General features: G+C 40.6%; 1 protein-coding gene across 1 annotated transcript in view; it reads left to right on the forward strand.

The window, feature by feature from the left end:
- The window catches only part of VDAC1 (voltage dependent anion channel 1), a 39,013-nt gene extending 35,648 nt beyond the window's left edge, over positions 1-3,365 (forward strand). The window contains exons 8-9 of the mRNA XM_074213565.1: positions 154-211; positions 2,321-3,365. Of these exons, the coding sequence (XP_074069666.1) occupies positions 154-211; positions 2,321-2,412 (150 nt within the window). The 3' untranslated portion in view covers positions 2,413-3,365. The remainder of the gene's footprint in view (positions 1-153; positions 212-2,320) is intronic.
- The last annotated feature ends 11,198 nt before the right edge of the window (positions 3,366-14,563 follow it).

Consider the following 14,563-nt stretch of genomic DNA (forward strand, 5'->3'; position numbering starts at 1 on the left):
ATACATGACTTTTTCCTTGAAATGACTTCAAGGTTTGCTATATATATTGATTTAAACCTGACATTTCCATACTTATTTTACATTACCCTCTAAGAGCTTATTGCATAATTCCATGACTTCTAATACTTCCCCTTTTCTTCCCCCTCTAACTAGGCTAAGGTGAACAACTCCAGCCTGATAGGCTTAGGTTACACCCAGACTCTAAAACCAGGTAAGGGTTACTTGTGGATAAAATTTATTTCTTGTCTCAACAGTAAAATTACAGAATGTTATGTTTTATATTGCATATTGTTGGTTGTAGAATTTTTCTTTTTTTATTAAAGATTTTATTTGAGTTGTTGAGTTTTAAAATTTTCCCCCCAATCTTACCCCCCCCAACGAAAAGCAATCTGTCAGTCTTTACTCTGTTTCCATGTTGTACATTGATCCAAATTTGAGTGTGATGAGAAAGAAATCATACCCTTAAGGAAGGAACAAAAAGTCTTAGAGATAACAAGATCAGACAATAAGATATTTTTTTTCCTAAATTCAGGGGAATAGTCCTTGAACTTTGTTCAAACTCTACAGCTCTTTATCTGGATACAGATGGCACTCTCTATTGCAGACAGCCCAAAATTGTCCCTGAATGTTGCACTGATGGAATGAGCGAGTCCATCAAGGTTGAACATCACCCCTGTGTTGCTGTTAGGGTGTACAGTGTTTTTCTGGTTCTGCTCATCTCACTCAGCATCAGTTGATGCAAATCCCTCCAGTCTTCCCTGAATTCCCATTCCTCCTGGTTTCTAATAGAACAATAGTGTTCCACGACATATGTATACCACAGTTTGCTAAGCCATTCCCCAATTGAAGGACATTTATTTTATTTCCAATAGAATTTTTTCTATAATGTTTAATATTAGAGTTTGGTTTGAAAGATCCTTAGAATGGGTGTCAAGGGAACCAGGCTCTAGCACTGTCTTGACTCACGGTGAGACTTAAAGACAAATAGTTTCCCAATTTTGAGTCTCAGTTTCACCTTTAGTATTATGAAGTGGTTAAATGATATCATTTGAGAGGCTGGGGAGAGCGATTGAAAATACACTGAATTTGGAAGCAGAGAATTGGGTTTGAATCCTGGCTCTGATACTATCTGTGTGACCCTGTGCAAGCTACAGGGTTTCAATTTCCTCATCTGTAAAATCAGGTTGTATATATGACTTCCAAGGTCCTTTCCAGATCTCTACCCTTCAAATTTTGATTCTCACCACCAGTCTAAAGTATTATGGACCAGAAATGGAAGTGACATCTTAACTCTATTCCTTTGACCTATGTACAACTCTTAAATCTTCTGACTGCCCTTGGAGTGATCTGCTAAGCCATTTGGATTTAGGTAATCCAGGAAAACCTGGATTCAAGTCTGATCTCGACTATACACTGACTTTGTGACCAAAGGCAAGTTAATTAACCTTTCAGTGTTATAGACAGTTATCTAAGACTTAAATTACAGAAAGAATACTGAACTGCATTGGTTGAAGGGAATTTTATCATCTCAAGAGTTTATTTTAGAGAATTCTCAAAATTTTTTTGTTGAGCTCTCTTTTCTCTCTCAGAAATTTTTTAGAACCCTGAAGAGGTTTTATTTATGTAGGTTTTATCTGCTGATATTTACCACATGAGAAATAAAAATGTATATATTTCTTAAATATTTAATTCATTAAAAATAATAAACCCATTACATGTTAATGCAATTAACATAATTTTTATGAAAAATCAACTGTTTTCCAAAATAAAAAATTAAGTCATTATTTTACATGTTTCCAAATTTCATTAATGACTAGTTTAATAGATGATAGCTAAATTCTTATAATTGTTTCTCTAGTTCATCTATTGTGATGTTTTGGTAGAACTATGTAAAGAAAATATTTCCTCACACAGAAATGTAGTTGGAAAAGGGAGGAACATTTTAGTAGGCAAATAACATGTTAGAACTCTTGAATCTTGGTGATCCCTAGGAGTTCATGGATCACACTTTGAGAACCCTTGTCTTATGCCAAAGAAATTAATGTGTAGGTCCTATCTCATAGTGTTTTCAATAAATTCAGACTTTTTTTCTTTCTAATATCATTATATAATAGTCTTCATATATTCTCAGTCAACAAGAAAATATTTGTGTAACTTTATAGGGGAAGTGCTTGAGGTCCTTCCTAAAAGATAAAGATACTCTGCGTTCACGGAACCTATACTTCTAATGGGAGGTTCTGAATTTTTTATGGTTTGTGCAAAGTACTTTAATCTTCCATTTATGAAATCTTTCTTTTTATCCTAAATATTTTCACTGCAGGTATCAAACTGACATTATCAGCTTTGCTGGACGGCAAGAATGTCAATGCTGGTGGCCACAAGCTTGGTCTAGGACTGGAATTTCAAGCATAAAAGAAGTTGTACAATCACATAACTTTAAAATATTTTGCAGGATAGCTACCTTCAGAAATTAGTGTACCTTTTCATGTTGTATGTCTGGGACGCAAGTATTGCTATGTATCAATCACGTTAGACCTCCAGGTTAAAGATGACGCAGCTTTAAAGTGTTATCCTTTCAGAGATACGGAAGAAACCCGATTCAGAAAAAAAGATCCTTTCAGTTCCAGGCTTTGAGGGGATATGTGATGATTCTCACAACAGCTTTCAAAATTCTCCAAGGATTGAAAGGGGGTGTGCATTGAGCCACCTTTTTTATCTAGAGATAGCTGCTAGTGGAAGGCAATGACATGTAGAAACTTAGTATGTGTCAACTGATTACATGAATGAAATTTTGACTTTGAGAATTCATGGTCCATTGCAGTCAACTTGGCTACATATCTATCCTGAGTGGGTAGAAAGAGGCTCATTCCTTGATGGAGTGAAAACTTGTCTGAAAAGGGGACTCTTTTTTTTTTTAAAGTCAAATCCTTATGAATTATTCCAGTCTTGATTAGTTACTTCTGCCAAAAGTTGTCTGCAGAGTCCTTTAGGTGTCCACTTTGTACCATTTTGTTGTGGAGCCAGTTTGATGTGATGAAGCCAGTAATGTAGTACTTAATTCCCAGTCTCATTGTGGTTCCATTCACTTTGGCTGAGTTACATACAAAGAGGCTGCTAGGACAAGAATCATAAGCAGGGAAGAAGAGTCTGTATAACTGTGCTCACATAGTGACATCACTTGGAATCAAAATTGGACTTCTGTTGTATTCTCACACTAATTTTTTAAAGCAATTAATGGATACATTTTAGTCTTCCATATTGTGTGGAATTAGATGCCTTCCCCTCCAAATACTGTACTTACCACCACTTAAAAATACAACTTGAATAAAATATTGAAGCCTCTGCATTCCCTGCCTTGTTTTTATTATTTAACAAATCTTAGCAGCTGTCAATAGAAATAAAAATGCATATGGGTTTAGAAACATGTTCTTTCCATAAGTATGCCTTATTTAGACAGGTTAAATAAAAACAAAGAGCACATATTTTTGGAATGACTTTCAGGAAGAAAGACTATTGCTCTTTTGTTTCTAATGTACATCTTGCCCCCAAACCACAAAAACGACCTAGGTAAGTATGTGTTAGGTTTATCTTTGTCTCACTTTATCTAAGGTTGTACTTACAAAGTGGGTTTTTTTCCCCCTTTATACCATGTCAGGTTTCATTATGCTAGCTCTCAGTAGAATCAAATGAGTTAATAAACATGAAGTCTTTGGAAAGAATGTCACTGATCCGTACATTAAAACTACTCTGTTTTTAGTTTTGTATCCCTGGGGGCTAACCTAGCACCTTACACATACAAAATATTTAATTAACATTTTTTGAGTTGAATTGAATGTATTCTTTTTTATATTTATATTTTCTAATTTAATATTTATTCTCATTTTGTACAATTTTTTTATACATTAATAAAATATTCTTGTTTAAGAGTAAACAAAAGGGTGGCTAGGTGGCGTGGATAAAGCACTGGCCTTGGAGTCAGAAGTACCTGGGTTCAAATCCGGTCTCAGACACTTAATAATTACCTAGCTGTGTGGCCTTGGGCAAGCCACTTAACCCCATTTGCCTTGCAAAAGCCTAAAAATAAAAAAGTAAACAGAATACCCCCTCCCTCCAAAAAATATAGACTCACTTGAGTGATAAAGGGGAGAGAAAAAAAATTAAAATTAAAAAAAAATAGTAACAATTGTAGGTATGGCCGGGTGGTGCAGTGGACGGAGCACCAGCCCTGGAGCCAGGAGCACCTGAGCCCATATCTGGCCCCATACACCCAACAATCACCCAGCTGTGTGCCATGCAAGCCACCCCAACCCCACTGCCCTGCATAAACCAAAAAAAGAAAAAAAAGACCTAAAATAAAATAATAATAATAGTAGGGGTGGTTGGGTGGGGGACAGAGCACTGGCCCTTGAGCCAGGAGCACCTGGGTCTGAATCCGGCCTCACACTCAACAGTCACCCCGATATGCGGCCCCAGGCAGGCCACCCAGCCCCATTTGCCCTGCACCCCCCCAAATGATAATAATAATAAAAAATATGTGTATGTTCCAGTCTGTGTTCCAACACCACCAACTCTGTCGCGGGTGTATCACATTCTTTATGATAAGTCCATCACAAAAGTTACTTCCATATTTTTCCACCATTGCCATTGCTGATCGCATTTCTCCACTACCATGTACTATATTTTTCTCTCTCTTTTCACTGACTCTGCTGTAGGGTAGCTGAGTGGCTGCAGCAGACAGATCCCTGGCCCTGGGACCAAGAGGCCCTGAGCCCCCATACCACCCCTTGGGCCCAGCATCCACCTGGCCCTATGGTCCTGGACAGGCCATCCAATCCCAGCTCCTTGCAAGAAGTAAAAAAGAAAACGTGTTATGTCTGACCACTCTCCCCCATGGTCCATCCTCTCCTCCTTCATTCACATCCCCACCTCTTCCCCCTGTCTCCCCACTTTGCTTGCTCCAGATGTCTACACCCCATTGAGTATATATGCTGTTTCCTCTCCTAGCCAACTCTGATGAGAGCAAAGATTCCCTCATTCTCCCTTGCCTTCCCCCCTTCCATATCATTGCAATAGCTCATTGTAATAAAGAAAAATCTTATATGAAATATCTTGGCCTATTCCCCCTCTCCTTTTTCTTTCTCCCATTACATTTCCCCTTTTTTCTATTGACTCCATTTTTACACCATATTTTATCTTCGAATTCAGCTTTCTCCTGTGCTTCATCTATAAAAGCTCCTTCCACCTGTTCTATTAATTGAGGTTCATAGGAGTATTATCAGTGTCATTTTTCTATGCAGGAATACATGCAGTTCATCAAGTCCCTCATATTTTCCCCTTCTCCACTCTCTATGCTTCACCTGAGTCCTGTATTTGAAAATCAAACCTTCTGTTCAGCTCTGGCCATTCCAACAGCAACATTTGAAATTCCCCTGGTTCATTGAAAGTCCCATCTATTTCCCTGGAAGAGGACATTCAGTTTTGCTGGGTAGTTGATTCTTGGCTGCATTCTAAGCTCTTTTGCCTTCTGGTATATTATATTCCAAGCCCTGTGAGCTTTTAATGTAGTTGCTGCTAAGTCCTGTGAGATCCTGATTGCAGCTCCACGGTATTTGAACTGTGTCCTTCTGGCTGCTTGTAATATTTTCTCTTTGACTTGGGAGTTCTGGAACTTGGCTATAATATTCCTGGGCGTTGGTTTTTTGGGATCTCTTTCTCAGGAAGATCAGTGGATTCCCTCCATTTCTATTTTGCCCTCTGCTTCTAGAATATCAGGGCAATTTTCCTGTAGTAATTCTTTGAAAATGATGTCAAGGCTCTTTTCCTGATCATGTCTTTCAGGTATTCCAATAATTTTTAGATTATCTTTACTAAATCTGTTTTCCATATCAGTTGTTTTTTCAATGAGATGTTTCACATTTTCTTCTAATTTTTCATTCTTTTGGTTTTGAAGTATTGAGTCCTGATTTCTCATGAATTCATCAATCCCCCTGAGTTGTATTCTTTGTCTGAAGGATTTGTTTTCCTCAGAGAGCTTTCCTTATCTCTTTTTTCCATCTGGCCAATTCTGCTTTTTAAAGCATTCTCCTCAATAACTTTTTGAACTGTTTTATCCATTTGACCTAAGCTGGTTTTTAGCATGCTATTTTCTTCAACATTTTTTTGGATTTTCTTGACTAAGCTGCTGACTTAATTTTCATGTTTTTCCTGCATCTCTCTCATTTCTTTTCCCAGTTTTTCTTCTATCTCCCTCATTTGATTTTCAAAGCCTTTCTTTTTTGAGCTCTGTCATAGCCTGAGCCCAATTTCTGTTTTTCTTGGAGTCTTTAGATGCAGGAACTTGTGCTTCCTTATCTTCAGACTGAGTGTTTTGATCCTCTTTGGGTTCACAGGCAAAATATTTCTCAATGGTGTTCCTTTTTTCTCTGCTTGCTCATTTTCCCAGCCTAAGTCTGTTGGGGTGCTTCCTGAGCTTTTGGGACACTCCCACAAGGGTCTCAGTGTGTGAGGCTCTGTCCTCCCTCCTGGTCTGTGAATGACCATAAATGCCTCCCTCTGCCATGCGGCTGAGGTGGGGGGTGCCCGGCTGTTCTATGGGGGGGCCTAGACTGCAATCAGGATCGGAATGTGGTCAGAACCCTAGTGTCCTGTTCCAGGGACAGAGGACAGAGCTAGGCAGTCTCTCTCTTCCCTCCCTAGGTTCAATGGGCTCATGCCCTGGGGCCTCCTGCTTACTGGCTCTGCCTGCTTCTGTTTCCTGCATCTGGGCTGCTATAAGACCAGGGCTGTGTGCTCTGAGGGCTGGGCTTCACGTGCTTGCTCTGGCAGAGGTCTCCCCCCACTGTTCCCCCAATTTGTGCCTGGTGCTCCCCGGGCCATAAGTCAGCAAAGTCCCCCACTGCTGTGAGCTCGGCTCCCAGTGCCCTGGGACTGCCTCCAGGAGGCTTTTAAGTTTTTTTGCTCTGGCAGGCCACCCCTCCAACCCAGGGAGCAGAGCCTTTCTGCTCTTTTCCAGGCTACCTTGAGTAAGATAACTGTCTCATTGGGTCCCTCTGTGGGTTTTGTCTCTCGAAAATTTAGTTAGAGACCTTAGTTTAGAAGTTTTATGAGAGAGCGCCCATGACAGGATCTGTTCTTGTGGCCATCTTGGCTCTGCCCCCGGAATGTATTCTTGAATGCAATTTGGTAAATTTGAAATATTGCATTTGAAGGATGAATAGTCTCTTAAGTCAGTGCATTTGGATTAAAATGCTGATTCTTGTAATTATTACCCATATGAACTTAGGTAAATTATTTTACATTTCTGGGTGTGTTTTCTTATCTGTAAAATAAGATGATTTCATGTGAATAACCTCTTAGCATCCTAATCTAGCTTTATATGTCTGGACATAATTGAACTAATTGAAACAAGCATTTAAGTGCCACTTGTATCCAAACCCTGTGCACATGATAAGATGATAAAAACAGTCCCAGCATTAAGGAGCTTAAATTCTATTGCAAGGATATAGATGAGAAATAGATAAGTATATACTTGGAGGAAAGTGAGACCATTTCTGTTTCTTCCCCTCTGACTTCAGTTTCCTCCTCTAAGCTAATTTTTCTTAGGGAAAGAATGGTTTCTTTGTCCAAACCCATTGTCCAACCAGTATTGATTTAGTAGGCTGAGTATCGAGTGGAGAAGAATATGCTTACTTGCTAGAGTATATTAAGGGAACTCAAGAATCTTCCATGACTGTGTAGCCATAAATATATTTGGAGGAATTCTAGGCCAGGTATCAACTTCCTCTTTTATATGGCTTTCAAGCTAAGGATGATTTTTTTTTTCCCATTTTAAAATAGTTTTATATTCAAAACTGCAAAAAACCCATTTCTTTGCTTCCTGTTCTAAACTACCTAGGGATTGAGTCTAGGCCATTTGGCCAGACTTGAGCTCTTGCTGAGTTTGTGGTTGACCAGAACTGGTATTATGAATAGCACAGACCAGTCTAGTAAATTGCTCTAGTTCATCCTTTGTACTTGAACAGAACTGCTAACAAAATGTTGGGGTCAAGGTACAATGTATATGACTGGCTGATCAGTCTAGGAGGATTTCTTAAGGTTCTACCATAGATAAGGCACAAATAGTCTGCACATTTAAATGCCGAGATGTCTATAGATTTGGGCATCTGCCTCAGCGATTCTGCTCTGCTCAGCACAGCACTTTGTGGGTTGTGAGTTTAAATGCTTAGTAGCACCCACACATCCTCAAACTTTGCCCAACTAGACAATCAGTGGGTCAGGTTGTGCTAGGATATCCTAGTTACTGTCTGTTGCCCGAGTTACAACATTGTAGTAGAAAACCAATCTTGGGGATGAAAGGCATGGGTTTAGATTTCAGCTATGCTATTTACTAATACCAGTGTGCCTCAATTTCTTTTAATACTTGTAATTCATATCTCCTGTTATGAAGATCAAATGAGATTATATATGCAAAAAACATTTTGGAAACTTGAAAGTGCTTATAAATATCATATACCAAAATTATTTGAGACCATTCTCCTTAACAGATTACATGGCACACACCTTTCCTGGAAAATCTTCAAAGGTTCCCGTTACCTCTAGGTTAGATTTAAAGGCCCCACAATCTGACTCCTTCCTACTTTTCCAGTCCATTTCCTATTTCTTGTCTTTTTTTTTGCAAGGCAAATGGGGTTAAGTGGCTTGCCCAAGACCACACAGCTAGCTAATTATTCAGTGTTTGAGACCGGATTTGAACCCAGGTACTCCTGACTCCAGGGCCGGTGCTTTATCCACTGCGCCACCTAGCCACTCCCCATTTCCTATTTCTTTTATAAATTCTATGTTCTTGTCCAAATGATTTAGAAGCAGGATCCTGCACACAGCATTCCCTCTTTTTCTCATGCTTGGAATGCACTCGCTCCCATCTTACTTTTCCCTTGTACAGTCACTGTCTTCCCTCCAAACACAATTGATGTTTAAAGTGAAGTGACTTAACCCAGTTGACAGAAAGTGAAAAATCAGGATTTCAATCATGGGTCTTCTCTATTCTAATTCTCACACACTGCACCATATTGTTTCCTTTCAGTAATTTTTGTTGAGTCCACCCAATTGTATATGACTCTGGAGTGGTTTGTCTTTTCCCTTCTCCAGCACATTTTACAGATGAGGAAACCGAGGCAAACACTTAAGTGATTTGTACATGTACATATAGCTACTATCTGAAGTCAGAGTTAAACTTGGGATGAAGAGGAGTCTTCTGACTTCAGGCTCAATCCTCTGTCCACTGTGCCATCTAGCAGCCCTTTCAATAATTAACACTAATTATTAACTCAAGAAAGAATGAACTCAGATTATTGCAATTCATAGGACTCAGAGGTTGAAGGGATCTTAGAAACCATTTAGTCTGATCACTTCATTTAACATATAAGGACATGGAGGCTCAGAAAGAAAACGATTCACTTAAAGGTCACTCCTGCCCCAGTATCTAATGTAGTTAGCTTTTTTCCAAGACCAACCCTTTGTGCTATTCATCCCACCTCCTGTGACTATCCTTACAATCCTTCTCTTCTAATATTCAAACTATTTGTTCCTTCCTTGCTTCCAACAAACATGTTGAGGTATTCTCGTTTTACAAAAAAAGCCAGAAATGACTCCCCATTCCTGCCCTTCTCACCCAGACCCTTTACTTGACTTTACCATTATTCAAATTTATTCTACATATCCTCTTTCAGTCAGTTTCCTAGAAAAAGCTGCCTACCTTCATTGTTTACACTCAGAAGCAATCAAGAGATTGCTAAATCTTGGCTTTTCCTCAATCTTCAGCCTTCTTCGCTTTTCTGCAGATTGATATTTGACTAACTCCCTTCTTCTGAATACTTTCTCCTGCCTGAATTGTTATGGGGTGAGAAGAAAGTATTCTGGAGGAGAGGGTAGTTAGCCTCTGCTATAACCTTGAGAGAACTGGTTGATTACTCCCTTCTCCTTGGATTTTCCTGATAGCTTTGTCTCTTGGGTTCTTTTGCCTATCTGCTCCACCTCTCTTTTTTAAATTAATTTTTATTAAAGATATTTTCGAGTTTTACAATTTCCCCCTCAATCTTACTTCCCTCCCTCCATCCCCCCACGGAAAGCACTCTGTCAGTCTTTAATTTGTTTCCATGTTGTACCTTGATCTAAATTGGGTGTGATGAGAAAGAAATCATATCCTTAGAGAAGAGACAAGAAATCTAAGAGGTGACAAGATCAGACAATAAGATATGTTTTTTCCTAAATTAAAGGGAATAGTCCTTGAACTTTGTTCAAACTCCACAGCTCCTTATCTGGATACAGATGACACTCTCCTTTGCAGACAGTCCAAAATTGCTCCCGATTGTTGCACTGATGGAATGAGTGAGTCCTTCAAGGTTGATCATCACTCCCATGTTGCTGTTAGGGTGTACAGTGTTTTTCTGGTTCTGCTCATCTCACTCTATCTGCTCCATCTCTTGCTGAGACCATCATCCATGCATACTTTCTCTTTTTTTTTAAAGAGTGGTTATTTCTCAGCACTCTGTCTTGGGACCTCTCTTGGATTCAGTATCTCCTCAGGGCAGGCTTCATACCATCTTACCATTTACCTTGTCACTATGACTTAGTGTGGGCATCTCACTGCCTGCCCTGCCATTCATTTCTCCACAATGGGAACCCTCTGAATCAGACTTCTGATGATAAGTCATATTCCTGATGAGTTAGTACACACTTTGAGATCAACCCTGCAGTGAAGCAGCATGGGGGGTCAGTACCATGCTAATCAGAGCCCTGTTATCTAGTTGACTCAACTCCAGACAACTCTTCATCCCATATCTAGCTGCCATCTTGTACCTCAGGGCCCACTTAATGCAGGCATCTTGCCATCATTTCTGATATCACGTAAGTCACACGTATAGTACATATACAAATGAACATATATTTTACCACTCTTCTCAGTCCATCAATCCTCAAATATACATCATTTTTCCAAATACGATGTAAATTCTTTGGGGGATGGGGGAGGCAGACACTTTTTACATTTGTATCCTGGGAACTAGTTCAGTATTGGGAACAAAAAAGATGCTTAATAAATGATTTGTTCAGCAAACAGATGCTTCCTCTGTCTGTCTGTCTATCTATCTATCTATATCTTCAGCCCTATTCTCTTGGACTTCAGTCTTAAATCACCAGTTGCTGTTTGAGCATGATACACTATATACTTCATGGGCATCTCAAACTCAACATGTCCCCAAATGGAACTCTTCTCCATTTTTCCCTTCTCCCCAAGTCCTTCCCATAGTCTGACTTTCTTTTTTCTAGTTAAAGATACCTCCATCTTTGACACACATATTGCAAAACTGAACTTTTTTCCTGACATTTTCTCACCCTTAATTCCATTCATATCTTTCTACGAGCCCTCAGTAACTTTCACCCGGACAGTTAGTAGATTCCTAAATCAAGTGACTCCCTTCAATCACATAACTGTCAAATTGATATTCCTAAATTATAGGATTGACTACTTAACTCCTCTGCTCTGAAACTTCCTGTGGTTCCCTTTTAGGATAAAATAAACATTCTTCTGTTGGCCTGTAAAACTTTTCAGTCTAGTTTCCAATCTAACTTTCCTCTAATGCTTGTCATTTTCCTTTATGTTATGCTAAACTGGTCCTGAACTTGTTATTCCACCTTCCATCTCCGTTCTTTTTGCCCTTTCTCCTCCACCTCTTTGAATCCCTAGGTTTTTTTTAAGCATCTCCTCATGCCACCTTCTACATGAAGCCTATTTTTGAATTTGCTTGGCTGTGTACATAGTATTTCCATCCCCCATAGGAATACAGTTCCTCCTTTTCATGGTATTTGATACAAATTAGGCACATAATAAATTGCTGTGGAATAAATAAAAAGAATATCACACAGGTAGTAACATGATTTGAATGTAGGTTTTCATCTAAGTCCACTCCTTTTACTATACCACATGAAGGGTGGTCTGGAGGAAAGGATAGAATTGACTGTACAGTCTATAAAGTGGGGCTCTGGAAGGTGAATTGAACAATCCAAACCCTGTGGAATCTTTAAGAAAACATGATAGGAATGAATCCTGGAATATTTGTTCCAACTGGAGTACAGTGCTTTCTCTGTACATATGAGACAAATGACACAGGAAAGAAATTCTATATGAGATTTCATATAATGGATAGCCAAGAAACCTTGCAATAAAGAGGGCATTCATCATTTTCTGGCAGTATGTGGGATAAGGGATGAATAAGACCTCAGTCTTTGACATCATTGGATCTATATATTCCTGGTACCTCAAGGCAGCCAGAAAAAGCTCATATAATTAGATGTGGGGATAGACCATTAAACCTTCTCCATGTAAAGTTATGTTTAGAGTTGGGGTGAAGATCATGGAGTCAAGAACTTTCACAGCAATGAACAGGGAAGAGGATGTGTACAATTCTGCTTCACTTTACACAATGTGTGGACTCCAAAAAAATTGCACCAAGAAATGGTGTTTTGAAAATTGTATCCTCTTTTGAATATATAGATATGGAATAGAAATGTATTATTTATGAATGCAAATCACTGCCTTCATTCCCACTACATAGTTTTTTAAATTTGGCATTTCTCTCTCTACACACACACACACACACACACACACACACACACACACACACAGACTTTTTAGCAACTTGTGGCCCAGGGGCCCCTATGGACCCTTTGAACACACAATATAGACTGGGTCTAGGTTTGGAAGTTTAACCCCCAAAAAATCAGTTTCTCTTTTAGACTCTTAGGCTTCCATATAGGCTCACTGGGTGGGGTATTTCATACCATATGTGCATGCATAAGATAAAGGACAAACAAGGTCATGAACAGATATAGAAATACAGCAAGCATTCTAATATTCCACCCCAAAAGTAAATACACTTTGTGGGATGAGGCTTCTGAACAGGCAATCACCTTCATATGGGCCTGTACTATCAGAGTTACAGAAGAATTAGTAATGGAGTTTGCAAGGAACTGATCTTTTATATTTTATATGATTTTAATAACAGGGTACTCTATGTTTGTGATTTGCCTTGCAGAAACACACTCTTAAAGAAGTCTCCTGCAGGAGACTAGTGCTAAATGCTCAAACTCATGAACACAAATGGCTCCCACACAAATTCAGCTGGTCCTATGGTCAAACCTGGCTCCCTCCTCACAGTCTCCATCCCCCTAGTTATTCCTGGTCCACTTCTCACAAAGTTTCTCCCCCATCTCCCCCCCCCCCCCCATCACTCCTGCAATTTTCATTGCTGCCTAAGGTATGAAAAAGTCCCCCTACTCTACTGAGAAAATTCCAGTTCATGTTGTCCATGAACTACCCACTGGGGCTGAACATGAACATGTTTACCTCTGCCAGGTTCTGCTACCAGTAGCTTACAGACAACTGGGTGGTACAGTGACCAGAGCATTGGCCCTCAAGTCAGGTAGGACTGGAGTTCAAATCTAGTCTTGGGCACTTAACAGTTGTCTGAATGTGTATTGGTGGGCATTAACTGGTCTCACTTTCCTTATCTGTGAAAGGGGATTAATAATAGTACCTACTGTTCTGAGACATAAATGAGATAATATATTAGAAGTGCTTTACAAATTTTAAAACACTATAATATAGCTATTCTAAACTGCTCTGGGAAGAGAGTAATCTTGATTTTCCTGCCTGCTAAACTCTAAAAGAAGTTGAAAAGTTAAAGAGGAAGTTCTGAAAGTAAATGGGTTTCCTGAATTGGTCTCATATCTTGATTTCTATAATCTAGGGAAGGAGGGGCTGCTTTCAAAAAAAAATGGAATGTCTCTGATTCTCAGTCACAGTTCATCTTGGAAGCAAACCTGCTCGTTGTAAACCAATTCGAATGAATTATGTGCCCTCTTAGCAAGGTAACTTTGATAAAACAAAAAAAACCCTTCTAATCACTAATCAATTGTAAAACTGGGGCATAAGGGAAGCTCTTCCCTAGTGGCTCTCCCCCAGGTCCCTTCCTCTCCACACTCTCATCAAGGCGCTCCAGACCAGGAATCGGAGGGACCACGGCATGTTCTCGCCCAGGGCCTGGGAGGCCATCGGGATGCCCCGGAGGCCTCTTCTTCAGACCAAGGAGGCACAGAGTCCCGTTCTAGTTCGGCTTTGTACGTTTCCTGACTCGGATCCTGGCAATTTCCGTTAATCTCTTCATCCAGGTCGCACCGCGGCTACCGGGTCAAAATATCATTGGGAAAAAAATCGAACAAAAGAAAATGAAAATAAAACGGCGAGAATGCTGAGGCAGGGTTGCGGCCCCGCCGCCCGGCCGCCGCCCCGCCGCCCCGCCGCCGCCCCGCCGCCGCCCCGCCGCCCCGCCGCCGCCCCGCCGCCCCGCCGCCGCCCCGCCGCCCCGCCGCCGCCCCGCCGCCGCCCCGCCGCCGCCCCGCCGCCGCCCCGCCGCCGCCCCGCCGCCGCCCCGCCGCCGCCCCGCCGCCGCCCCGCCGCCGCCCCGCCGCCGCCCCGCCGCCCCGCCGCCCCGCCGCCCCGCCGCCC

Source organism: Macrotis lagotis, chromosome 1 (assembly GCF_037893015.1).
Source record: "Macrotis lagotis isolate mMagLag1 chromosome 1, bilby.v1.9.chrom.fasta, whole genome shotgun sequence".
Classification (NCBI taxonomy): domain Eukaryota; kingdom Metazoa; phylum Chordata; class Mammalia; order Peramelemorphia; family Peramelidae; genus Macrotis; species Macrotis lagotis.